Source organism: Lytechinus variegatus, chromosome 3 (genome assembly GCF_018143015.1).
Source record: "Lytechinus variegatus isolate NC3 chromosome 3, Lvar_3.0, whole genome shotgun sequence".
NCBI classification, from domain to species: domain Eukaryota; kingdom Metazoa; phylum Echinodermata; class Echinoidea; order Temnopleuroida; family Toxopneustidae; genus Lytechinus; species Lytechinus variegatus.
In genome coordinates, this window is record NC_054742.1 from 61,812,574 (window position 1) to 61,839,258 (window position 26,685).

Here is a 26,685-nt window from a genome sequence, read left to right on the forward strand (position 1 = left end):
AGGGAGGACGCGTCCCCCTGTCCCTCTGGGATTTCTGCCCAGGATGTAGCACACTACATCATGGGCTTTACATAATGACCTTACATTTTTGGTTATTACCTTTTTTTTTTGGGGGGGGGGGAAGGGGCTTGTCAAAGTTTCCAGCCCTGGGCTTAATTCTTATTGCTTTATTCATCTCTTGGCCTCTAAATAATAATCCCTTCCTCTCTCACACACACATACACATTCTCACTCTCAATTTGCAGTGGCAAATCAGAATTTCACAAATTATTCAAATTTTATCAAGACAAGTATCCAAAAGTAAAAAAAAAAGAAAAGTATAAAGCAATGGGTTCTACATGTATGACATACACCTTGGTTTTCTGTCCCTCCCTAAATTATCACTTCACCCCTCCCCAATAATTTTCAAACTCCTCTTTTCATTTTAAATATCACATTTTCTTGATCTAGCATCAGATCCTTTATTGTACTTAATTTCAAATAGACTCCTTCACTCCTGCTTTTCGGCAGGAGACCTCCCACAAAATCTGCTCTCTCTTGCTTGTATTTAATAAATTTCTCTCGCCCTGCCTGGCAAAAATGAATCTGCATCACTCATATCATATGTTCAAAGAGAGAGCTTTAACAATCTAAATGTAGCTTTTGGCCATAGAGTACTTTGTGATGGTTATGTGGTCTTACATTGAGCAACTGTCCTCGGTTTACTAGGTAGTCTTGGTGGGAGAATCTGCCTAAGATGTGTGTGTTGGAGTCTCTGCCCCCCCACTAATATGTGCTTCACATTGCATTTCCTTGACCCCATACTATCCTTAACCCCAGGCTATCCTTAACCCTATACTTTTTTTTTATTCACACTGTCTTTCTTAACCCCATACTATCTGCTTAGCCGGGGTTAACGCCTTAACCCCCGACTATCCCACAGCTCATGAATATTGATGATTTTACCATACAGAGCGTGATTAACGTGCAATTTCGACTTCTGTGATTGGCTATTGCTTAGCCCCACTTTTCCTTAGCCCAGTTTCGTTTCACACTGCATCTCTTAGCACCGCAATTTGTGGTGCTAGCACCATAAGAATCCGGCTAACCCTGCTTTTTTGCAGGGCCAGATAGTACCATACTATTTACCGTGCTATCCCACTTTGCTAAAACGTCGTGTGAAAACGAAGTGGGCTAAGCTTAACCCCAGGAAATTGGTGGGGCTAAGGCCCCCCTTAGCCCCACCAATTTCCCAGGGTTAAAAAAAAAGGACAGTATAAGAGCATATAAGAAAAACACCACCACTCTCCTGAACAGCTTGGTTGCATAACTCCCTTTCTGACATGTAGTATTCCTTCATTGAGAAAGAATTCCTTTGGATACCTGTGAACTCCTCTTGCTGGAAATCAAACAAATTAGTTTCACTTATCACTCTCTTTTGCTAAATACTCAAATACATTTGCCCCACTTTGTTTCACAAAAGTCTACCCCTCCATTTTATTCATTCCTCAATTTTGAGCGCTTCAAACAATGCTAGATCAATTGTAACAAATTATAGAAACAGAATACAAGTATAAGATAACACCTTCACACAACCTTGTGATAATGAAAAATGTATTTATGTTCCACCACTTTCAAATTTCATAGTGTATACATTTTGTGTCTGTACCGGCAGACGTGTGTATGTTAACAATCAACCTTTCTGACAAAGAAAAATACAAAAAACAGACATGTGGTATACCCCTTGGGAGTAAACCAAGAAATTCTAATTACTGAATGACTTTTTTTAATCAGCAATTGACTTTTTGTGAGATTAATTCAACAGAGGTAGCAATCAATTGCCCATGGAAGCAATCTACTAGATTCTACTATCAATTACCGAAAGGAACTAGAAAGAGAAAGATATATATGGTATTACATGTATTCTTTTAAAAATTGTAGAAAATAATGTTAGAACATTTGAAATTTTATTTTTCCTTCCATAATGGTTACCAAGATACATAAATTAAAGAAATAAAAATCATACGAATGTAAAAGCAGAGTAATTTAGGTGAAGTACAAGGGTACTTTGATATGGAGAGAGGGGGGGGGGGTCAAAGATGATCAAGACACGACTTCAGTTTGCTCTCTAAAAACCAGCCTTCTCTTAATTTTTCTGGTTTATTTAATTCCCTTTTATTTTTCTCTTCCATTTCTCCCTTTCTCTAAATTTTTAACATGGGGGGGGGGGGGGGGGGGGTCCCGTACCCCATACCCTGTAAGAATGAGACAAAATCAGAGTTGAAATATTAATGTCATTTGAATGTGAGAGGTGCAATTGGAATAATACATAATAACTCAAGTAATGTATTTCTTGAGATCTATCATTAACATCAACTATTTGCTAGTATTACCCATAATGCCACTGATATACATCAGAATGACTTTTCTCTTTAAATCACACACATTAATCAGAGTGAAGTAATTCTATTACAAAACAACAGTTGAAAACGACAATGGTATAAATTTGATATAAAAAGTACGATATATATATAAAAGTCTAAGATTTCATAATATACAAGTATGTACATCTATGACATATTGCACAAATATACCATGAAACTCAAGGATCTGACTAAAACTATTCACATTTAATCAATAGGACCCTTCTTTCAGGGCCTCAGGAGAATGACACTGTTGATGAGTATGAATAGTTTAAGTTTGTTCCAGAATGGGTCATTGTATATTTGTTTTATATCCCTTCAACCTGTATCATTCCTCATCACTTCATCAGAAATAATTAAGAAAAAAAGGCACAAGTTATGAACATTTTCATCTAAGTTTTCAGATATGCTGCTATCTAGCTAGTGACCTTACTAGGCAGCCAGGCTAGGGATACCTATTGAGTATAGAGGCTTAACCCCAATAGTCCTGGGGTATTTTGATTCTTGTCATTACTATGGAGGGGGCAAGGAGCATGACAAAAAGTTGCACGATGGTAGAACATGATTGCAATGGTAAATTTCACTTGATCTTACATGTATATGAACTAATTTTGCTAACTTATTCATGAAATTATATGCTTTGCCCTAATCCACTAAACGCTCCTAGAATGCTAATTTTTATTTAATTATTCTTAAAACATCCCTAAAAATTTGATTTTGTATGAATTTAATTGTTTTTTTAGGTTTATTCTTCGGCGACATTATTTCAACCATAAATTGCATGTAACAACTCTCGTGAATAAAAACTGAAATAATCACAAATTTATGAATTTTAGCTGAAAACACATTTTGTGGTGACTTTGTACATGAAATCATAATTTGTAACAATTTTGGGTCTTGATACGCACTTACATAATGTTTTATTTATTAACCACACATACCCGGATGTCACATATTCTGTCTCAAAGGTTGCCTGCAAATCTTATCACCAAAAATGTTGAAGGGGCAACTTGCCCGCCTGTCTTGAGAACGGTGTGCAAACTGCATATGGGAGGGCGAGAAATATGAATAGTTCTCTTTTTCTCCTATGGCAAAATGGACTAAGCATGATATTAAAACATAAACATGGGAAACTATATTCTTTTTCTCCTTGTGAATCTTCTCAATGCAAATATCCCAAGTTAAGACGAGGGATAACAAAGGGAATAGGAGGCATGTATATCTGTTGTTTTATCAAACCGACAATACAGGCTTAAAATGGCTTGCTCCTACCATCCATTTGTCTTAGTAATGATAATAGGATTCATATTACAAAATATTCATAACTGAAAACAGTTAAAATGACATCGAGTTATCAAAATATCAGAAAATTAATATATATTCCTAAATCAACTTTGACAACGATGGTATCCTGAAATGAAATGAATAAACATAGAAATTGAAAATATCCTTTTAAAAGGTAATGTTTCACAGATTCACCATTCATAAAGATTTGTAGTACTGGAAGGGATCATATCATATTATTGAAAGACATTTTTTTCAAGCATTCAAAAATATACATGAGCTATTGATTCTTAAAACATATATATGCCTAGATTCAACTTAGAGGCAACTTTATATCTTTTTTTTTAATTTCGTATATGTATATTAGCATCAAATGATGTACAAAATCAATGAATTCAAAATTGTTAGTGTATGTTTAGAATAAATTTGCATGAATGAAAAAAAAACGGCGATGAATTTTTCTTAAGAAATCTAAGAACTATTGTACATGTAATAAGCAAGAAAAATCATATTCTTCCCTAGATATCTGAGGATGCTAGGGCCCTGATAATAGTAACATAAATAATTTAGCACCCTTTATGGTGGTATCAAGAGAATGACTCCTATCTATACAGAAATGGGAGAAAACAGTATCACAAGACATCATGGCAAATAAAAAAGTTTTTCCTAACTGTTGGCTTACCCTTTCCACTGAATATTTTGCCCCAAAATTGTCTTAAGAAGGAATTCTGTATATGTATTTTCTATAGATATGTATATTCCAAAATTATTTGTTATTGGAATTGGCATTCAATGCATTCGAGTCATTATTTATTTAAAAAAAATATATATATCATTACATCCTCAATGGTCTTCATAATATTTTCACAACTTTACATGTACATTTGTGTTTTCTTTTGGTGAGTCTACCATGAAGTCCAAAGTTAAAAACACATTATAATTGATTTACTAGTAATTACAAATGTATAAATTATAAATTTTTCATCATCTCATTCCTATAACATCCAGTCTGTTCAGATGATATAATAACATTGTGTGTGGATGATGAGCCATGGTCATTAAGGAAGAGAGCATTGACTTAATGGAATATGCCCTCTCAAGTCAGATACAAACATGTAATACAACACTGAATAACTGTGACAGTACGCAAGAAAACCCAACAAATACGTAAATTAACTCTGCATACAAAAATTTACAGATTTTTGATTCAGTTTAAAAAAAAGGCAGATATGTGACAACTGATCAACAATAAATACTTGACTTTATAATGTAGAGGACATTCATTAAACTTCAGTGAATATGGAAAAAACAAGGTTTGCAGTTCGGGGTTTACTTATTACGTGACATGTAAAGTGCTGTGCAAGCTGGATTAAACTTCAAGCAGTTTTGGGGATAATGGTCAACATTTCTAACTCTTTTTTTCTTCAGTTTACTACTTGAGATTTTGACAATACGGAGAAGACGAGTTACTGTTTTGAATAAATTTATTTTCTAAAATACGATTTTCAAAGACTAAGGACTATTTTGGCTCATTACAGAGCATCTTGCCTGGCAGCTTATTGTTGGTTTTGAGGTGGTCACAATCTTGCAGTGCTTGATAAACAAACACTCTGAAACTGAATTAGATTAAAGTGCAGTCTATGCTGCTGCAGGTGCAGCCACTTTCAGCATACCCTTTTGTGAGCGATTGCTGAAATTGTTATTACGTGTGCTCATGTATTTGTGCTCGCCAGCAGGAAACTGAATGAGGGCTCCTTCGTACGAGGGTGGGGCGTTGTTTAGGAGGTTATTCATTTCATTCTTCTGTTGCACAGACTGAGCACCGCAGACATTCTGGTTCTTACACCTGAATAAAAAAAAAAAATCAATAGATAATGAACACCATAGAGAATTTGGTGTCTAAAAATCTGAATTTGATACATACAATGGTTGATGGAATATACTACAGACACACTACTTATTACACCTGACTGTGATTGAAATGGTCAATAGATTAATATATAGACCTGATCCATATACTACACACACCTAGCATTACAAAACGATTGATAGGTTAAAAATAATAATAACCAGCACAGTATCTTCTATAAAAGTATGAAGAAAGATCAGACCCAACACCGAAGATTTTAATTGAACAAGTTACCTATTAAAAAAAAAAATTGTGAGGACTCTAATTAAAAACTTATTTTTTCCCTATTCCCCTTTCATTCCATTATTCTCTTTTGGCAAGTGTTTTTCACCAAACAGCAACCTGAGTGAGTGGGACAAGGGATCAAATACTTACTGATAGTAACCAGAGCTAGCCATGTTGATAGCCAGATCTTCAGGAGTGACTTGGCTAGGATTGTTAGTAAAGTAGATCCAATGAACCTGAGCATCTGCAAACATACTGTTAGCATCGTTGAACGGGGTGGGATAATTCTCCGTGGTGTCACTCATCTGAACAAAGTTACTGCGATCCGTTCCTGAGATTAATTCAAATAATACAAAGAATTGCATCAATGACAAACTTAAAATCAAATGATTTAAAAAGAACGTTTATCATTTTGTTGTTTAAAAAATATTTAAGTGAGACTTCCATGAAAATGTGAATGAAAAATATCTTTAATAAATTCTAAGTAAATATGATGTATGTAAGGCCACTGCACACCTTACAACGGGGAGCGTTTCATCAATATTTTCATCCGACAAGTTAACAGATCTGACATCTTTCCATGATTTTGATTGGCTGAGAGGCACTGTTCCTAAGGTAACTGTCGGATAAAATGGGACTTGTCGGATAAAACGTCCGACAAGTCCTTTCATGAAACGCTCCCCTGGTCCTCCATCCGATTTTGAAACGGATCACATTTTGCTCATTTTCTAAAAATGTGAATGAAAAGTATCTTTTTATTTGATGTTCGAATCAACTGTTTTTATTTATTCATTTTCCAACACATGGGCTGGATAGCCCTCTTCAGCCTAACGGCTGTTCTTCTGAGGGGTCCAGAAGAATACTAATAACCATTTGGATGTTTGGAAAGCCTTTATTTTGGTGAAAAGGACAAATTAGTTTCAAATTGTATCCAATCATACCATTGCTATGACGTCGTAGAGACTAGATATTAAATTTGATTTTATGCTAATAAGGCTGATAGCATAGTCACAGATTTTAGCATAAGTACTCGCATGATGATTCAGAACATTAAACAGTAAGATATTCTATGTCTAAATGTTCGCATCAAATTTGACGTTTTATTCGAAAATTGGGTCGCAGACTAATCATAAGGTGTGCGGTGGCCTTAATACATCACATTGGATTACTGGTATGCTAATAGGATGCCGTATCATGCATAGTTATCAATGAGAATACATGTTAAATACCATGTCTGTGTTAGTGGTAGTGCAGGACTATGAATCACACTTAAACAAATACTAAGAGTTGAAAATAAAAATTCATTGAGCAAAATGCTGAAAATATCATAAAAATCTGAAAAAATAACATAGTTATTAAATTTTAAAGTTTAGCAATATTTTTCTGAAAACAGTTATATATGCACATCGCCATGAATATCCATTAAGTGGGCTGAACTCATGTCCTAATTTCTTTTTTCTTTTATTTTATTACATAAAATCATTAATATATAATATTTTCATACATGTGTGCAGGGTAGGAATTCATTTTTTTAGGGGCTATCTTCTCTTGACATTGGGGCAATTACATATTATGGGGGCTTGTTTGTTTTCATTTTGAGGACTACTTTTAAGGGGCAACAGGCAACTATACAGTAAATGCAAACATCATTCTTCCATAGTTAGAATACTGATTTTTCTAAATAATCTTGAACGTTGTTTTTTGTGACAGATCTTGGTACGGCTATTGATAGAATGGCCACCCCAAAGCATGCATTTTGGGGCTGCTTGGGCTTTTGTGAGAGTGAAATTGCCTGTCGCCCTCAAGTGTGTCTTACATTACATGCGTGTATTATATGTCTCCATTATAATGAAATAAATTTTTTTTTGGGGGGGGAGGCAACTACCCACCCCCCCTTGTACGTCCATGGGCCGATAGTCATTCTCATGTCAAGGGGTGATACCTACCTCCTTGGCCTTCTCCAGCATCGCCCGTTTGTCCGTCTCCTCCTGGAGCATTGTTGTTATGACGATTAGAACCTACAAAAACAAATAGAGCACATTGTTGATACCATAATAATCTATTGCTAACAAATGTATTTCAATACAAGTTTGGTTTACAGATGTTTAAAAAACTACACTCCACTATGAATCCAATGTCTAATATTGCAATGTTTAAAATGGGTACGATTAACACAAATTATTTAGTAAACATGTAGGTACATTAAAATGATTTAAAAATATAGTTATCATAGGTGTTCATATGTAGATTGCAATTGCACATGTTTAAACCTAAGTGCGCATTATAACAAATAAAAAAAGTCCAATAATCCACATTTCATTTAAAAAAAATGATCTCATTAACATCCTCACCAGGATGTGCATATAAATGTTCTGTGAAATTAAGTGAAACTTTTAAAGATTTAAAGTTTCGTAATTTTATTGTTACATCTAATTTTGTAAATCTATCAGTGTTATGTATTGTTTAATCTATTCATTCAAATTGCTAAGGATTAACTTGACCTTTAAAGATTTTCCCTGTTGAGATATTTATAAGCATCATCATTTAAACATCAATACCCCAAAAAATTATTTCCCCAAAACTGTGCTACGTCTTCAATTGATATGGCTGCATGATATAGCTTATTTCAGTTGAAATATCACAATGGCCAGTATTTTTAAGTCAGGTTTAACTTAGACTATGGCCTAACACTATGCTAAAATTATGGGAAGCCAAACGGTTCAAAATTTTGTTTACATTGTATGCTTCTCATGTTTACTGTGCTCTTTACTAATTCTTTAATAGTGAAGACAACTGTCATATTTATCCTTCCCAGGAAGTTAATAATTTTTGGGATTCAAATGAGCTGATACATTGAACCTCTACTGTTATAGATTTATGTAACAACTGGCTTTCCATAGTTAAACCACAACTTAAAACCAGAGTTTAAATTAAACCCGACTTCAGAATACGGGCCAATATATCCCACATTTTAAGAGCAAATCTTATCATAAATGTTCAAGTAACATTTTTCCTTCCAATAACACTTAGATACATCAAGTTTAATGAATGGGGATGATACAGGGTTACCCAGTACCCATTAACCTCACCTGGGTTGAGTGCAACACAATATAGATCAATTCCTTGCTGAAGGATACTATGCCATGGCTGGAATTTGAACCCACAAACCTCCTTTTCAAATTGTATAGACTAACCCACTAGACTTCAACGCTCTACTCACACATATAATTGTTTGTGTTTTGACTTACCCGTCCACTGTATATGTACCATGTCTTCTGGAGTGATTTCTAATCTATTTGGCATGAAATCATACTCCACAGCTGGGTATGTCTGAACGATGTTACCTCTCTTCCCTCGTACATTCAAATTGTAGATCTTAGCAGCTTGTATTTCTACAAAATACACACAAAAAAAGGTAAGCTTAATATTGTTAACCTTCTACACAGAAATGCACAGAAATATCCTTCCAAATTCAGAGATGCCAAGTTAGTGCTCGACCCTTGGGGCTGGGGTCCAGCCCTGTGTTTCTAGATGTTCTGTGGTTTAATCTAAATTTAATTTTGCAGTATTTTACCAGTTTCATGAAGAAAAAACAACCACTTTTTTACTTAAAATTTACAGATAAATATTGAAGATTCCTTTTTCATGTGTGTAATAAATGGGAAACAAACAAAAAAACTACAAAAACAAGTGGAAAGCCTCTAGCAGTCTTGCCTGCATTACACGATTTAATACAGCAGCAGTGCTGACTTTGAAAACTATTAAGATGAATAATTTTCACAAAAAACACTGTTCATATGATAATAAAATACTATGATCATTGATCCTGAATGATGTTTGGCCTTGATCATGTGCCCCCAAGACTCATGCAAGACAATTAGTGATACTTGATTACCCTTATGTCCATGTTTTATGATCTCGTTCCATAGACTTTCAAATTTATGATTGCAATTCAACAAATACCCCAAACATGGTCAAAGTTCATTGACCCAAATGAGCTATGACAGCTGAAAAGTAACCTGAAACTCATAAAGGATTTTCAGTGATACTTGATAACTGCTTGATAACTAATTTTTGATATTGTATTATGAGTGGAAAATATTCTTAAATAATGGAAATCTGAGTGAATGTTTACAATGTAACAAGCCGTTTTGTTTGTTTTATTTTTGCTTCTACTTAGCAAGAATGTACAAAATTTATGTGTGTAAAATTAAAGCTACATGCATCTAAAGCATGTTTTAAACTCAAAACTTTTGTTTAGTTTCAGAATATCAAGTAAATATATATATAATCACACTTGGTTTAGTATAATGCCGCAGAAATAAAATGACAGATTTAAAGAGTGTAGCTCTCAAAAATGAAAGGTCACACTCTTCATCCGTGCCCATGATGTGACAAAAAAAAGAGAATTCAAAATTCAAATCAGTCATGAAAAACATGTCAGAATAAAAATCAGTTGACAAAAGCAACTGGAACTTCAAGTGTGGCACATGTTAACCAAGGTTTATTTGGGGGGCCTGCCCAATTCCTCTGGGCTTTAAACATTAAATGTTTTAATAAACATTAATAAAGTTATTATCCTACATGCATGTACATATTTCTTCTTAACTCTGAAAAATGACATGTTAAGAAGCTAGCCTAACGTTGAAAAGGAACCTGATATTACCTGCAGTCTGTGGACGAGGCATGATCTTGAATGCATGAGATCTATCTTGGAACACCCTACCCGTCTGAGCCGTATTGATTGCAAGACGAAGTGGAGTATTATCAGCTCCAATATTTACATAAGGGTTCTGCTGTACTGGAGACTGCACATTATTGGCACTGCAAGGACAATCAACATTAATGGCAATTATAATCATTACAATCAGATAAAAATAGGTATTTGTTCCTTTCAGGTTGAATGTACCATGGATCTGTAATGGCCTCGTATGTGTTGACAAGCAGGAGATGACTTTAAAATCCTGCAGGAAGAGTTCACAGATTAAATTATAAAAGTACACAAACTAATAATCAATAAAACATTGTGATTAACATCCCCACAGTATCAGAAAGGTCTTATGTGAGAAACAAATTTTTAAACATTTTTTCACTCGGTTACCATGACAATGCAGTACCAAGCAGATTTTAACAATGAGTCTTACACATCTTCATTACAAGACCAGTATGTGTGAAATCTCATGAGCACTGGGCCCAAATAGAGGAAGTTGTTCAATATGCCAGATTGTTCCCTAATTCATTGCCATTATATGCTGTTACCATCAATCGAAATACAATCTTCATATGAATAGAATGTTTATAGCAAGCCTTATGAACGATGGGCAATAACAGAGGAAGTAGTTTGATCTGTAAGACTTGTAAAGGACTGATCTAGGGAATGATTTTTTTTTTTCATATTAATATCCTTTATGACACATACAAATCTATGTACTGAGAAGCATGAAGAGTTTGATACTTCAATGTCAAAATCAAGTTGCACAGAAAATTGGTCAAGATTTATTCAGGATCCGACAATCTTGTTTGAGAAAGAGATAATAATAATAATACATTTTTATTGCGCCTTTTCTAATACAAGATACAAAGCGCATTATATTGAGATGACAACGTGTACGTCGCCAGATTTCTTTTGTGTGCTCGGTAACTGTTTCTGTCACCAAATGTGTAATTCAATAGGAATGCAGTTCAAACACAATTTGCTGTGCAAACAGTTTCAGGCCTCAATTTTCATTTATTTGTTGTAATCTGACAGCGAATTTTGTCTCAAATTAAAGAGGAGATTTCACTCATTTCATAAGTGTCAAATTTTCACTAAAAATATATCTGATGATTGAAATCCAGGGACACATTATAGCATGATGGAATTTTTTTCTCTAACAGAAGCATCTATAGGCAATTTAGATCAGTAATACATGTACTTACGTGTCCTGGTTTTGTGCAGATGTCGTGTTCCATGGATCATAATCATCGGTGGAAATATTGTATCTATACAAAAAAAAAACACAATGGCAAACATAGTCATTACTTTAAAACAGACTTCATAAAATGAAAGTGAAAGGCTGTTTTACTTTCATGTGACATGACAACTAGAACCATACAAAAATCAATTCAACCTTCTCACACATCCTACCCATGACAATCAGTTTGTGGAAGATAACCCTGACATATAAAAGAATTTAATAAATCTCTTCACAGAGTACTATAATGCTTTCCATGTCAAGTCTCAATTTATGCAGTATTGTTAATCACAGAAAACCATCCACTCTAATCCCCCAAGGATAGGATATGCCAAAGCTTTGATTATCAGGGTACATTTCAGCAACATTATTTGACCAACTTTGTTTTTCCTTTGTATCAATAGTCCCTTGCCATAAAATCTACATATATTTGCTTTGTATTTTTGTTAAAATAATGCCACGCTTTAATCTTCAAGTTTTTCTCAGGGAAGAATGAGTCCTCTCTCACCGTAATCTCATGGCACATCTCATTGTATTCTGAGAAGGAAAGTAAGGAAGAGTCATGGTATAACGGCTAGCTTCTCCACCACGGGTGTTTCCGTTGTGATTCACTCTCGTCCAAGGAGCTTGTTGGCAATCAGGAGCCTGCAGCGCCACCAGGCATTCTTCATTTTGACCGTTCCAAGGCCGACCCCAGACATACGTCACTCCATTACCACTGGCTGCATTGCAAGCTTGCTCTGTGTTTAGGTCTAGAGAGGCAATCAACAACCAATGCTCAGTATGCTGTTATGCACATTTCAAATAATCAAGCAAATCCTTAAGAACCTCAACTTTGCCTGAGCATGGCAGACATAGAAACATATAGTAGTATTGGTTGGAAAAGCTTTCTTTTGATGTTTTTGTTTTCCTACATTGCAATTGGTGACATATATAATATTGGATCCATCTGAGTGGTATACCAGATATATTCATGCTGATGAATGCAATATACATAAGATATACCACAAAAGAAATCCAGCATGATTGCCTACAAAGTTGTTTGTTTGAAAAAATGCTTGAATTCCAATAATTTCATAAAGTGAAGAGGTTTTTAAAGATAGCTTTTAGACTTACTCGACACTCCGTTTTGTTGACGATCAGCCCATGCAGAGAGTCTTTTGTTAACTGTGCGATAGCTTTGGTGGGAAACCAGTTTCATGAAATTATGGAAATACAAGCATCGTTTCAAAGAAACACAGCTTTGTTATTTCTTGACCATCATCTGCGATTTAGCTATCAAATTAAATAGCAGATGTTGAACGCTTTATGCATGTCAATTTCTTTTTTGGAATTTTGATACCCCCCCCCTCCCTGCCAAATGACTTTTTGGTTTCCTTTCTTCAAATTGTTTTTGCTCACTCTTGCATGAATCTAAGTTATTTCAAATGGAAGAGGAGACCCTACGCTGTTCAATGAAAGGTCATTTGTCTATTGTATTTGTGATTAAGTTATGATAAATTATCAATAAACCTCGGTTTTGTTTTTTTGTGGGACACATTGTATATATCATTGTTATTATTTCTAAGGCAGAAAATAAATACAATACAATGTCCATTTACAATGAATGTAGCGGCCATCTTGGAAAAAACAACAACATTTTCCCGGATGCGGATTTCAGTAGTATGGTATTCCTGATGTAAAAAAACAGTAAACCCTTTAATATAAAGATTACTTACTCGCAGGTGCTTTTTCTAGGTAGTTGACAAATGGCAGCCATTCTCCATCATTTGCAGTGCAATCAGCCTCATTGTTGTAGCGTGATGCATGTTTACGTTGACCATTAGTGTAATATTCTACACACTCGTACTTCTCTTTAACATTGAAACTCTCTGCCTGATAATATCTAAGGAAAAGAAAAGAATCAATGAATGGAGTCTCAATAAAATCTATATCCAAGCTAGTCCTATAGAGACTATCATATTGGGGAGTTGCAAGGAACGGTCATCCAAACCGTCACATCGCACATAAGACGGTGCAAAGTCATTTATAGAGAAAATTGATTTCAAAGTTTACGATAATTTCCACACTTAATTCCCCTGCTTTACAATATAATCATTACTTGAAAATACATGGTTGTAAAAGACCAAGACAATTGCTTGACACTGATATCTTTATTTTTATGACTATAAATGGGAGTGGGTATTAAAGCATCCCGTAATGATAGGGAGAGGGTATTAAGACACCCCACTATGATAGGGAGAAAGTACAGGGCATCCCACAGTGAGAGGGAGGGGGTAATTAGGCACCCCACTATGAAAGGGAGGGGGTATTAACAGCACCCCACTATGAGAGGGAGAAAGGCAAAATGACAATGCAAGACCAACAGGTGGTTCCTAATGACAGAAGCGCAGCAGTAAAAAAAAAATATATTTTTCATTTTTTATATGTATTTGAAATAAAATTGATCACCATTTAGAACTTGCATTAACTGTCCAGAAAAATTGTTTTGACATACATGATACATACAGTTTTTATCCAAATTTCATAAAGACCAAATTCACAAAACTCTATGACAAAAAGTGTGAAATGTTCAATTTCACAAGTTTCATTCAAGAAAACAATAAAACTTGAGAACTCTAAATATGAAATACATCCACCATGTGCTAAAGTTACACCGCATAAGGCCTATTATGGATCCAATGAACATACAGCTAGTGTAGCTCTTAAAATCTGAATGAAAGCAGTAAACTTACTCGCATTCAGAGACATCACCAACCAAGATGGCTGCATCTCTCCATTGAGTTGGATGCCAGTAAGGGTAATAGTCACGTTCCTCTGGGCATTCATAACCTCTCCTCTGTCCATTTGGGTTCTGTCGAGTAAAGATAGCAGAGCTGTATCCCTGATTGTTGTTCTTTAGTTTCTGATCAGCAGTAAAGAGACCTAGAATAAAAAGAACATTGTAAGATCTCACTAAAAAGCTCTTTCTTATTACAGTAATAAGAGCCCATATCCCATACTCTCAGTTATCATCATATGATATGGACATTGTTATTGCCAGTAATAAGAATCATCATACTCCTCCTCCCCTTCATTATCATCATAATCCGCATCACTAATTGTCATCATATTCATCATCACCATCAGCTTCATCATCATCATCCCCATCACCAATTGTAATCACATTCATCATCACAATCATCTGCATCAGCATCACCATCGTCGTCATTTATCATCAAACTTTGTTGTTTATTATCTTAATCACTTGTTGAAACTTGGATACAAATTCAAACTGCGTTTTTTTACTGTGTAAAAATGTTCTTATAATTTGTTAGAATTTGTGAGTCATGAGTAAGAAGGTTTCGGTCAGATATTTTAGCAACAAACCTAGTTTTGTACAAGAGTAAGGGTTGATCTACCATGTAATCCCCTAGGGGTGTAATATCATCAATCTCCATTGCCATCATAGTAGTGTAGAGCAATTCCGTAAAATAATCAACCTTTTTGTACGTCAGACCCCCATTTTTCTCAACTTCAATTCATAAACTCACCAAGTCATGGTCCTTTGAGAACATTACAGACTGTCAAAAGAACAAGATATCAGAGACAGAAAATTTCATGAAGGTCCCACATATAGTTTTAATCTGATTTAGTTCTGCCACAAAACACCTGCAGCCCACCCCTCCTTTTAATTGCTTGACTCTATTCTGTGAATCCTCCTTTCTCAATCCGACCCTCCTACTCCGTTCCATCACTTGCTTCCAGCCATGCTTCTTACCTGCATTTCTTTCTCTGATGTAACAAGCATCATATGCTTCCCATTGTTCTTGAAGAAATCGGTTGGCTTGGACGTTATTGTTCTTCCTGTTTGCAGCTTGATTTTGATTTTCATTTGCATTGTTTCTTGGCTGGTGGTTCTGAGTGTTTGTATTATCGCCATTCCTAATAGTGTCAGCATTTCCTATTAAATAATGATAAAAGGCGCATATATATATGTCATCCATCTAAAACTAATGTTTTCCATGGTGAACTATATTATTACCCCAAATTTAGCTCAAGCTGCATTCAAGCGTTCAGTGCATTCAAGGAAGTAATACTGCTGGGTACTAATTTACCTCTCCTGGGTTGAGTGCAGCATAATGTGGGTAAATTTCTTGCAGAAGGAAATCATGCCATGGCTGGGATTCAAACCCATGTCCCTTTAATTGAAAGATGAGAGTCAGAACCACCTGACCATGATACCAAATTAAAGTTTGGATTTGAAAAAAAAGGCAATACAAATTATATTCTCAACATTAAATATCTTATAATGTGATATTTTTCAAAGCTTCATATCTGTTAAAACCTACAAAGATGCAACAAAAAATATTGAGGACATCCCTTTTTTTAGAATAAAACATTAAAATGAGTGACGACTTTGCCTCTAACATTCACTTGATGGGAAACTGTTGCCAACTTGCCATAATTGCCCTCGTATAGCTCTTTAGCTGTATGATGGGGTGTCCAAACTTTGCGCACTTTTCAAAAATATTCATCAGGCTTAATTTTGTCCACAAATTATTCATAATTTATACAAAACCAATTCAAGAAATAGTTACCACATTGACGGCAAGATCGTAAACTATAAAATCATGGACAAAAATGTAAGGTAGGTCACGGGGTTTCGCCGGTATCGCGATCTCAAAATTCTATTCCGATCGGCGAATGCGGGTTGTGCTGGAAAACCGTTCAGAAAAAGTGTGACCTAACTTCGCGCACCAAAGCTTTTGTGGAGATTTAAACAAAGACTCAAGCTCAAAAAGTGAAATATTTATATCAGATTGATGACAAAATGCTATGGAATTGGTTAGTACCACATTTAACTCACATTTTTTATGATTTCTGCTTGTAAAATGGTGATATCGTGATGCTTGTTGCTTTCTTCAAAACGGGCGCTAACGGTGACAAATTTGCCGATCTTTTGCCAATATTTTCATGAATACTGGACTAATCCTAAAGAAACTTTCAGCGAAGGGTAATTTTAGGTCGCTTTTCACATTGATGTCAGATTTTAAGGATATTGGCTAGTTTTGGAGATAATGACCGTCCGCGAAGTTTGGACACGCGCGAAGTTTGGACTCACTGCCATACTATGTATCCTACCTTGTGGTGTATTTGCATCTGGTTGGCACATGTACTGGATGACAATGTTACAATTTAATTTATGCGGGTCTGTGTCCTCCGATCCACCACAACCATGCTGATTGGTCCATTCCAACGTATAAAAACTCTTCCCTGCATCATTCTCCATGGTCTCATAGTTAGCACTTGCAAAATATTGCTGGAATGAGCAAAGAAGCCACATGTAACAAAGTTAAAGTCCCACTTCGAGTTCTATAAAAGAATCTAAAATCAATACATTATATAATTATCAATAACAATTTTTATTACTGAAATACATGTACTTCGGAACAAAAAATGTCACCCTTTGATTTTCCCCATTGATCAAAGTGAATGATGAAATACATGTACTTTGTTTCATCTTTGTTTGCACATTTCTTCTTGATCACAATCAATGATATCTCAGCTATGCATTGTATGAACAGAATAGTTAAATTTCACAAATTTTATGGACTATATTTATTTTTCACTTCCTGATATATATGAAAGCATACTGTAATGAATTCACCCCACATGAAGCAAAATTGTAATATATTGAAATTATAATGTAAATTAGAACATGGAGTAGCATTGACAGGCTGATTACTGAACATGTACTTCTCTTTTTATTGATATCACAATCTCTTGTGCAATTGCTCACATTTCATTTCTGTATTTGTTATTGTGTATATTGTTCACAAAAAATATATGAAATTGAATAATAAAGAAAGTAATAAAGACTGTATGAAAAGAAGAAACTTCAAATCAATAAAAGAGGACAATAGAAACAAAAAGAAAAGATGAGAAAGAACAAGAGCATACTCTGTGAGATACAATGAACTTGTGGTGCATATATCGCTTCAAAACTTGTTTACAGGAATATTAGAGTACATGACCTCACACATTGTACGTGTACACCCATGTGTGTCTTGTTTTACATGTATGTACTTAGACTGTATGAAAAAGGATTAGGAGCTTCTCAAATATAAATGAATTTATGAATGAATATTGGCTTTAGCACAATGATTCCAAGAATCCAAACCAAATTCATATTAATTAAATTACATTTGAAGGGGCATATTTCTATGATTTTGTAAAAATGGAAAACAGTTATAAGGACCAACAAATCTTGAAAACAAATGAGAGGGATATTGAGGCCAATAAAAAAAGACATCCAAACCATGTCCTTGGTGGCTTGTAAAGGTTGCATTGCATCCAATGGAAAGACTACGTGTACATGTAGTACTTGTAGGTATATAAAACCACACAAAATGAATTCCAAGTAATCCAGGATATCCTGTTCCCTCTTATAATCTTAACATGACCCGATTAATCAAACCAGTTATCAGCAGAATATGATGACAAGTAGGCTCTTGTCCAATCAAATAACAGGATTTTGGTAGCTTATAACAATACCCTATAATGACCAAAGTTGGAAGAATCAGATTTCATATGTTCAATATTAACCTAATGATGAATCATCATTGCTCATTAATTTTCTCAACTCTGTAAAAGTGAATTTGATATAAAGGAAGTTTTGATGACTCATATAATGATAGGTCAGGGAGACATCGTATGTAGTTGATACAATCCTGGCTAAAATGTGGACAGGTGGTATCATTGGTTTCATAATCTTTGGCATTGTTCATTTCATTCTATTTGCTTGATTAACAATCAGTCTATTTCTCAGGTATATGACTAATTCTTAAAGTTTGAATTCCTTTCTGTATAAAATGAATCCCATGTGCAAACTTAACCAAAAGTGAAATAGTATGATATTCCAATTTTCATAAGATTATTAGTTGTTACAGTTCCTACATTTATTGTTAGAAGGTTAGAAGTAGTTCATTCAAATATATACAAAGTTCCAGACATGCTTAAAGTAATCAACATCCAGTTTTTACTCATGAAATTTAATTACAGTACTTAACTTTCAAAACTTTCCTTCTTGTTTCATGGATGGTTCAATAAATTACTGGTCATTTTTGTGACATGAACTCTTTGGCCCGAATTCACAAAGGTGGTTTTTAAAACCATCCAGTTGTACCGAAATATAGATTTCCTGTATAAATTACGTTTATTTACCAGTGCACCCACATGATGCCTGTTGCCATTGATAAGTACATGTACGCTATTTTATTCATAAGTCGTTGGAAGAGTAGACTCATAATTCAAAACAGTGGACTCATGAATAAAATAGCGTGGATATCCATGTCAATACATGTAGGTGTCAATTTGGTGCACTGTGACAAAAGCGCGCATCAGATTGACATCTTATATATATGCGGTATGAATAAGTGTAATTTATGCAGGAAATTTGCATAAACCATGGGTTCAACCAATAGTTTTGAAAACCACCTTGAATGAGGGCCTTCATGTTTATGATCTTTCTTTCTAAGTGTTTCCTCTGAATTCATATTCTGTATTCTGAAAAATTTTGTGGGTACAATATGTTAAGAGAGAATCAGTAATTTACAACAATAATTTACGCTGCATGCAGCCAAATATCTGAAAATGAACAAACTAAATTGTACTGTCTTCATCATTCCTTTATCATCACTATCAAACATCTATAATAATAAAGTAACTTTAGGACATTATCCTATATCCTTTTATTTATTGTAAATCAACTTCAAGGAACAGGTTTTATTAACAAATGTTAAAAAGTCAAAGGTAATGTACAAGATTTTTATGTTCCATTATCATCTCTATATCCCTATTGAGCTTCTAACACAATGAAAAACTAATACTAGGCCTACTTTATTGTTGTATGTACAATGAATGCAATTTTGGTTTTAATTAGTTTTCCAGAAATAGTTCCAACATCCCCTGACAACTGATGATGTTTTTATCTAATCAGTACAAGGAAGTAAATGAAGAGCATTCAACCATTTAAGACCATTGTCCTCGAAATACTGAGTGAGTCAGGGATAATGAGACATTGTCACACTCACTATTATGTTCAATAGACATGGTGTTTATAGGATTAGAAGCCTTTCATCTTGTCTCTATCTTCCTGCTTCTTAAACTCCTAGACATTCATGTTTGTTCTGTTTCCTGATGACAGATTGCTAATGATGTTTCTTGAAAGTAAGTCAAATCAAGGTAAGTGGCACCATTGTACAACGCCTATTGTGTCAACTAGAAGAAACTTCCTGGTTGATGATGTGAACAACTTCCTGAAAATTACATCAGAGGGGTGGGTGTGCCAGTGGTAAACTGACAGTAAGTGGTACAATTGCTCTTTTCTGAACAAGTAAAATATAAGACTAGAATTAAGGATTCTAAAAGACAGGAAGCAAGACTTACCATTCTATATTGGTTTTGTTCTTGAGTGTTTCCTTGAGCATTTATTTCACCAACATTGTACCCTCCTCTGTTGTTGTTCTGAATCAAAACAAAACGTAAACAAACAAATATGATGGAAACAACAAGACCAATGAAAGTACAAGTACAAAACAGGGGCCGCGGAAGCGGAGGGGGGCTTCAGCCCCCCACTTTTTTCAAAAATGTAACAATGACCACATGATTGTGATTTTTTTCGCGGCCCTTGCAATAACTGTAGTTCATAAACGTAATAGCAACTCTGTTTACAACTAATAATATTCTGCTTTCATACAGCGCTTAAAACATCAGAACAATGATACACATTGCACCCCTGACTCCAAGAGCCATGGCAATTCAGCAACAGACTCATTGATAAAACATTCTAAATCAAATCTAATGGCAATCTCTATCATAATCGGACCTACCTCCTGTTCAGATATACAGTCCAAGATTGACCTTTACTTGCTGGGTCAAACTCATGAATGGTGTCATTAGCAGAGTTAAAACAGGAAGGCAAAAGCTATTCGTTTGGCCAAACCCATTCCAATTTTTTTAATTTGATATGTAGGTGATTGACAAAAGTGTATGAATATGATTGGCCATCTAATACTAATTCTAGTGGGGACAATTACGGAACTTCCTTTGCCCAAATTTGGAAGTAATGTTCATGACTGTGGAACTACATGTAACTAACTACTGGGCAATGATGAATTTGATCCTGTCAGGAGATGTCTTCATAAATGCCAATTTATTTTTAAATGCCAATTTATTTTTAAAACGAGCTGGTTGAGGTACCCTTTTATGGTCAGATAAGGAATGTCATATATCCTATCCACTGATAGTGGACCGTCAAATTTCATCTTCCTTTTTTATGAATATTTTAACAGTGCCATTTTAACACATGAGTCTATGGGAAATGTTTTACACTCATGAAACGGATCTGCCGTGGGCTTGAAAAGAGGATAACAGAGTACAATTACATGCTCTCCCCAAATATATGTGTTTTGTGTCTACATTTTTAAAGGTCAAGTCCACCTCAGATAAATGTTGATTTGAATCAATAGAGAAAAATCAGACGAGCACAATGCTGAAAATTTCATCAAATCGCATGTAAAATAAGAAAGTTATGACATTTCAAAGTTTCGCTTATTTTAAACAAAATGGTTATGTGAACGAGCCAGTTACATCCAAATGAGAGAGTCGATGATGTCACTCACTCACTATTTCTTTTGTTTTTTATTGTTTGAATTATAGAATATTTCAATTTTTACAAATTTGACGATTAGGACCTCCTTGCCTGAAGCGTGTTCAGAAAGGAATGAAACTTCATTTCACATGACAATGACGAGAAAATCAAAATATTTCATATTTCATATAATAAAATACAAAAGAAATAGTAAGTGATGTCATCAGTTCCCTCATTTGCATACAGACCGAGATGTGCATATAACTGTTTTGTGAAATGAAGCGAAACTTTAAAATGTCATAACTTTCTTATTTTACATCCGATTTTGATGAAATATTCAGTGTTATGCTTGTTGAATTTTTCTCTTTTTATTCAAATCAAGTTTTTGTTGGGGACTTGGGGTGGACTTGTCCTTTAAGTGAATCCACAGAAATACAAAATGAAATGACCAACCTGTGAATCAAAGGCCCTGTTAGCATTCTGTCTATTTGCTGATTGCTCATTGAGTCTGTTATTAGAACCCCGAGGATTATGAAGATACACATCTCCTTGTACCCTCAAAACAAGAGCAAGTAGGACAAGATAAGCTCCCCTTGGTATCATCTTTATGGCTCCTGAAGATTGGGAAAAAAAATGAAAATTACCTTTATTGATCATTAGATTTATTAATTTTCAACTCACAATCTATCTGGGAAAGTTTCTGACGACCGTTCTTACAGCATGAGACGTCATCAGTCTCCTCATTTGCATACCGACCAGGATGTGCAATTGTGCATAACTGTTTTGTGAAATTAAGTGAAACTTTAAAATGTCATAACTTTCTTATTTTACATCCGAATTTGATGAAATTTTCAGTGTTATGCCTGTTGGATTTTTCTCTCTTTATTCAAATCAACCTTTTTTTTGGAGTGGACTTGTCTTTTAAAGTTGACACTTCTTCACATTTGTTTTGTTTTGATGCATTAAATGTAGTTTCATAAAATATTTATTAATAATAATCAAAACCTCAGACATCAAATGATTATATTAGATGAGGAGGGATCAACGAACACATTGATGTTGAACAATTGATCCTAAAGAAACAAATCAATTGCAAATTACATAAAGACAGTTACTTAACAAATATATACAAGCTCAAATAATAATAAATTACATGACAAAGAACAATAATTTCTGATTTAGACAAATTATCATGCATATGTAAATACAAAAACCCTTAAATAAAGAAAGTGTAGTTTCCATGCAAACAAATATTACAAAACCAAATTATTAATGAATTATGTCCTTTCAAACATGGATTATTGTATGCTGCCTGTGCAATGAATCATTGCCATATGTCGTCGGCAAATATTAGAAAAGACGCTGGTTGGGGCACACAAATTTTTCTGCTAGAATCTTTCAAGTATCAAAAAGAATATTGCTGCAGCATGAATGCATTTAATTACCTCATGAGTCTAGCTCAGTTCAGCCAAGACGAAAAGCTACTGGTAGGTGCTGAGTTATGTCAGGGGGTACGAATCAAAAGTGAAACAATCAAGGATCGAATCACAACTTTCTTGACATATGTTTGTATTGTATTATTATCACTTCAATGATGATTCTTAGTACTTCAATTATATCAAATTACCAGTTAAGGCAGTGCATACATTTTCAATGAAAGCATTTTACCTGACATTTCATTGGCATGCATTGGCTGCAGCACAAATTTGCTAAATTCTATCATAAACCATAACCCTTCGGTATGGTAAGATTGATACTAAAATACTAAGATAAAATACAATTGAAATCATAGAAGAAAACATTGCAAAATTTTACTTTTCATTCAATCGATTGATTCATATACTCCAAATGTACAACTCTGTACTCATTTCTTGGTAGCCTGGTCGAGTGAGCTGGCACCCCTGGTATTGTACCGGATCTAGGTCCTTGATGAGTATTGACTCTTTTTATCTTGGCAATTCATACATCAGGTCATTGAAATAGAGAGGAAGGGGGAAAGGACTAATAATGGGTTGCATGTCACAAGGTGGTCCAAATTCACAAACAGGGTAAAAATGGTCAAACATTTTTTTTGGATATGTTATAGGTATTACCATTCTGTAAATAATGAAAAAGTTTTAAGCCTCAAATAACGTGTTTATTTTTCCTTAAAAAGACTAATTAACAGTTAATTTTTACATAGACGTCAATGTAAATATGAATTTTGAAATGTGTTTTTCTCAAATTGGACCTGCTGCACATGATATGGTTAATGCAACATTGGATCACCAAAGTACAAATTCATTCTTGTAAAATCAATAATTAGATCTGAAACGAAAATAAAATATAAATCTTTTTTTTCCTGCATATTAATTACACTAATTAACAATATCTAATTTCACATAAATGCCCCCAAAATGCCTGTCACTGATTATATGCTTGGCATTTTGACTACATCATGGGTAGAAATGTTTGTTGAAATGATACACAACATTTGAACTAAAAATTAAGATTATAAATTAGAACCAAATTTCTCCAGTTTAATAATCATAAGGTTGCAGATCAGAGCTGACAAAGTCAAAAGTGAAACACATGTATTTCAGTCCTGCATATTTTAAAATTGTCAAATATTTGTAAAATTTAGTTAATCCCTGCTTTTAAATTGCCTAGAAATATGAGGCTGACAGTCATATCATACTAAGTTGTTAATTAAGTTTAATTAACATTCAATCACTCACTGTTACTTCAAACTTAATGTGCTATAGTTTTTGTTCTTGATATTGTATTGATCTAAATAATAATATATTTAGCCTACAGTTCTAGCTTCAAAATAAGATCTTACTCAATAAATTTGGTCAAGATTCTGTGATGGAGCAACAATTTATCCATGGCACCGTGTGGAAAATTGTAAATCCGCCACCCTTTTCATACCCAACTTCTGAAATGCGACCAGTGGTGATCATGCAGGCATCAGCGAGAATTGTTGCAAAGGGAAGTATTGATCAATAGGTGGTTTCAGACCGCCTCGAAGTTTGTCAGTTCTAGGTATTTTCTGATTGGGAAATTTGCCCCGATCAGAAACTACCAGGTAATATTGGCAATGTGAAAGAAAATTACGCATAATCTCCCCGAAAGAAAATACCCACTATTAGTAGGTACTTGTCAAAATTACGAGAACTTTCACAAGGATTTTTCTAAGGTCGCATGTATTTTGGCAATGTGAAAGCAATTTACGGGATCTTTTAGCCCAGCGTGTAGTTGGGCGGGGGTGCCGTGGGTGGCTGCTGAGCTAGTGATTTTGAATCTAGCGCCTTGCCTGCTTATCAGACTATACTGCGCATGCTCATAACTTATCACGAAGGGTATGTTTCGGGGGGTGTGAATGTTGGAACAATTAATTTGTATTTTTTTGCCTAAAAAAGTTCTCGTAATATAACAGGGATTCTTATGATCGAGGATGCTTGAAACCACCTAATGTGAGGCAAGAATAATCATACGTCAAATTCTACCAATTGGTTTTCTGCAGTTGAACCTGTTTACATGCATGCATGTAAACAGGTTCCACCTCGCGCTAGGCCGGGGTACCGGGTACCTTGAGAACTAGACCAAAAGCTTCGGTCTCTGTTTTGTTGGTTGTTCAGCTGAACTCCATTGGCTTCACTCACCAAATACAGAGACCGAAGTTCTAGCGCGATCTGTACAGGGGACTCAATGGCCATATGTTTATGTACTTAAGATCGGATAAAACGGGGAAGTAAATTTTTCTCGACAGCCGAGGTAAGTCACTGGTTTTGTTCCTTTTAACTTCATTTTTCTCCGTTTTTGGGCAATTAATGCCAAGAGGGAATATAAATTTGCATGTTGGTCGCGTAAATTTTCAAAATTTTTATTCATTAAAGACAAAAATTGAAGAGCCCCGACGGGGGGATTTTGCATTGCAAGTCCCCTAATGGTGGGTGCAGAATAGCGAGCCGTCTGTGTACGAGAAATAAAAAAAAAAATTAAAAAACTCCTCGAAACAGACGGCTGCCAGCTGTCTACTTGAGAACTAGCCATCAACGATCTGATCGATGGAGCGGACGAGATTGAAATTCGGCAAATCAGGTCCGTATTTCCATCAGAAAATAGACCAATTGGGATCAATTGTTCAAGCAAAACTATGTGATATGACATTTTAAGAATTTTCTGTCATTTTTAAGAAAAAATAAGGTAAAAGCTGGATTTTTTCGCCTTGCTTTTGCAATTTGTTCTCTGTGAAATTGAACTGCGGAAGTCTTACGGTACGAAATTGATTTCGTACGCAGTAATATGTGCGTCCGGAATATGATAGTGTCTGGTAATATAATACGTGACTATACATTCATATCAAGAAAATTCTTTGAGCAAACATGCATTTTATATGTTGACGTTGCTGGCCGTCCATAGTTGCAGAGTGAAGCACAGCTACATGTACATGCAAGCGTGTATCTGAGTACGTGGGGCTGATATAAAATAATGTTATGATACTTGATAGACAAGTCTACTTCCAAGGTTTAACAAGGTAACTTTAAAATTGAAGAAAATGTCAAATTTTGTGTTTACATTAACAATAAAGGCCACAATAAATTAGAAACATAATAATGCTACTCACATATACTGCAACAGGTTAGATCGTGATCGACTGCCGATATATTACTTCAGTGCCTTGAATTGTTCACTATATATTCGTAAGATATATTTTAGTTGAGTGAAAAAGTAGTTCCAGTGATAGAGGACCGAGTAGGCGGGGCTAACTATTCTATAGATACAACAAAGCAGGTGGTTCTCGCTGGATGACGTAATGTCACCATTGCTCCTTATTTGGCGAGAAAGTTGCGGGGGGGGGGGGTACTGTACTTTTAATATCCTTTCTTTTTTGCTTGACGTGAGTGAAACCTTTTTCTTAGATATGGATTAACTCCAAACAAAGTTTCATTCATAGCTCTCTTCCATTTGTTTCTGCCATCCTTACAGGGTGTTTTTTTTTTTTAAATGGTAATCGAAGTTCAAAGGTCTGGGGAGTGTTTCATCAATATTTTTGTATGACAAGTTGTCGGATCTGACATCTTTTCTAGATTTTGATTGCTGAGAGGCACTGTTACTATGGTAACTGTCGGATAAAACAGGATCTGTCGGATGAAACGTCCGACAGGTTCTTTCATGAAACGCTCCCCTGGAATATATGTTTTATTCTTGTAAGTTATATGGACCCCTAATATTCTTCAATACTGAGTAACTTGTCAACTTTAATTTGACACCTTGTTTGAGTGAGTCAAAGTT

At 34.8% G+C, this 26,685-nt stretch overlaps 1 protein-coding gene across 2 annotated transcripts; it reads right to left on the bottom strand.

The window, feature by feature from the left end:
* Positions 1-4,156: 4,156 nt before the first annotated feature.
* LOC121411575 (protein DD3-3-like) lies at positions 4,157-26,125 on the bottom strand. 2 transcript variants are annotated; one of them, XM_041604370.1, is made up of 14 exons: positions 26,018-26,125; positions 21,862-22,022; positions 20,205-20,282; positions 16,899-17,076; positions 15,535-15,717; positions 14,510-14,699; positions 13,493-13,659; positions 12,283-12,526; positions 11,740-11,802; positions 10,487-10,644; positions 9,069-9,212; positions 7,767-7,838; positions 5,971-6,151; positions 4,157-5,532 (listed from the first exon to the last, which is right to left on the bottom strand). In XM_041604370.1, the coding sequence occupies exons 2-14, from the start codon at positions 22,009-22,011 to the stop codon at positions 5,325-5,327; spliced, it is 2,016 nt and encodes a 671-aa protein (XP_041460304.1). In that variant the 5' UTR covers positions 22,012-22,022; positions 26,018-26,125; the 3' UTR covers positions 4,157-5,324. The 2 variants fall into 2 exon arrangements, with proteins under 2 accessions (XP_041460304.1, XP_041460303.1); XM_041604369.1 differs by lacking the exon at positions 26,018-26,125 and adding an exon at positions 23,224-23,318.
* Between the last annotated feature and the right edge of the window lie 560 nt (positions 26,126-26,685).

Coding starts and splice junctions, on each gene's coding strand:
- LOC121411575 (XM_041604369.1), bottom strand. Junction 17,077..20,204: donor AACAAAACCAATATAGAATG/GTAAGTCTTGCT, acceptor TGCTCATTCCAG/CAATATTTTGCAAGTGCTAA. Junction 11,803..12,282: donor AGATGTGCCATGAGATTACG/GTGAGAGAGGAC, acceptor TTTTTTGTATAG/ATACAATATTTCCACCGATG.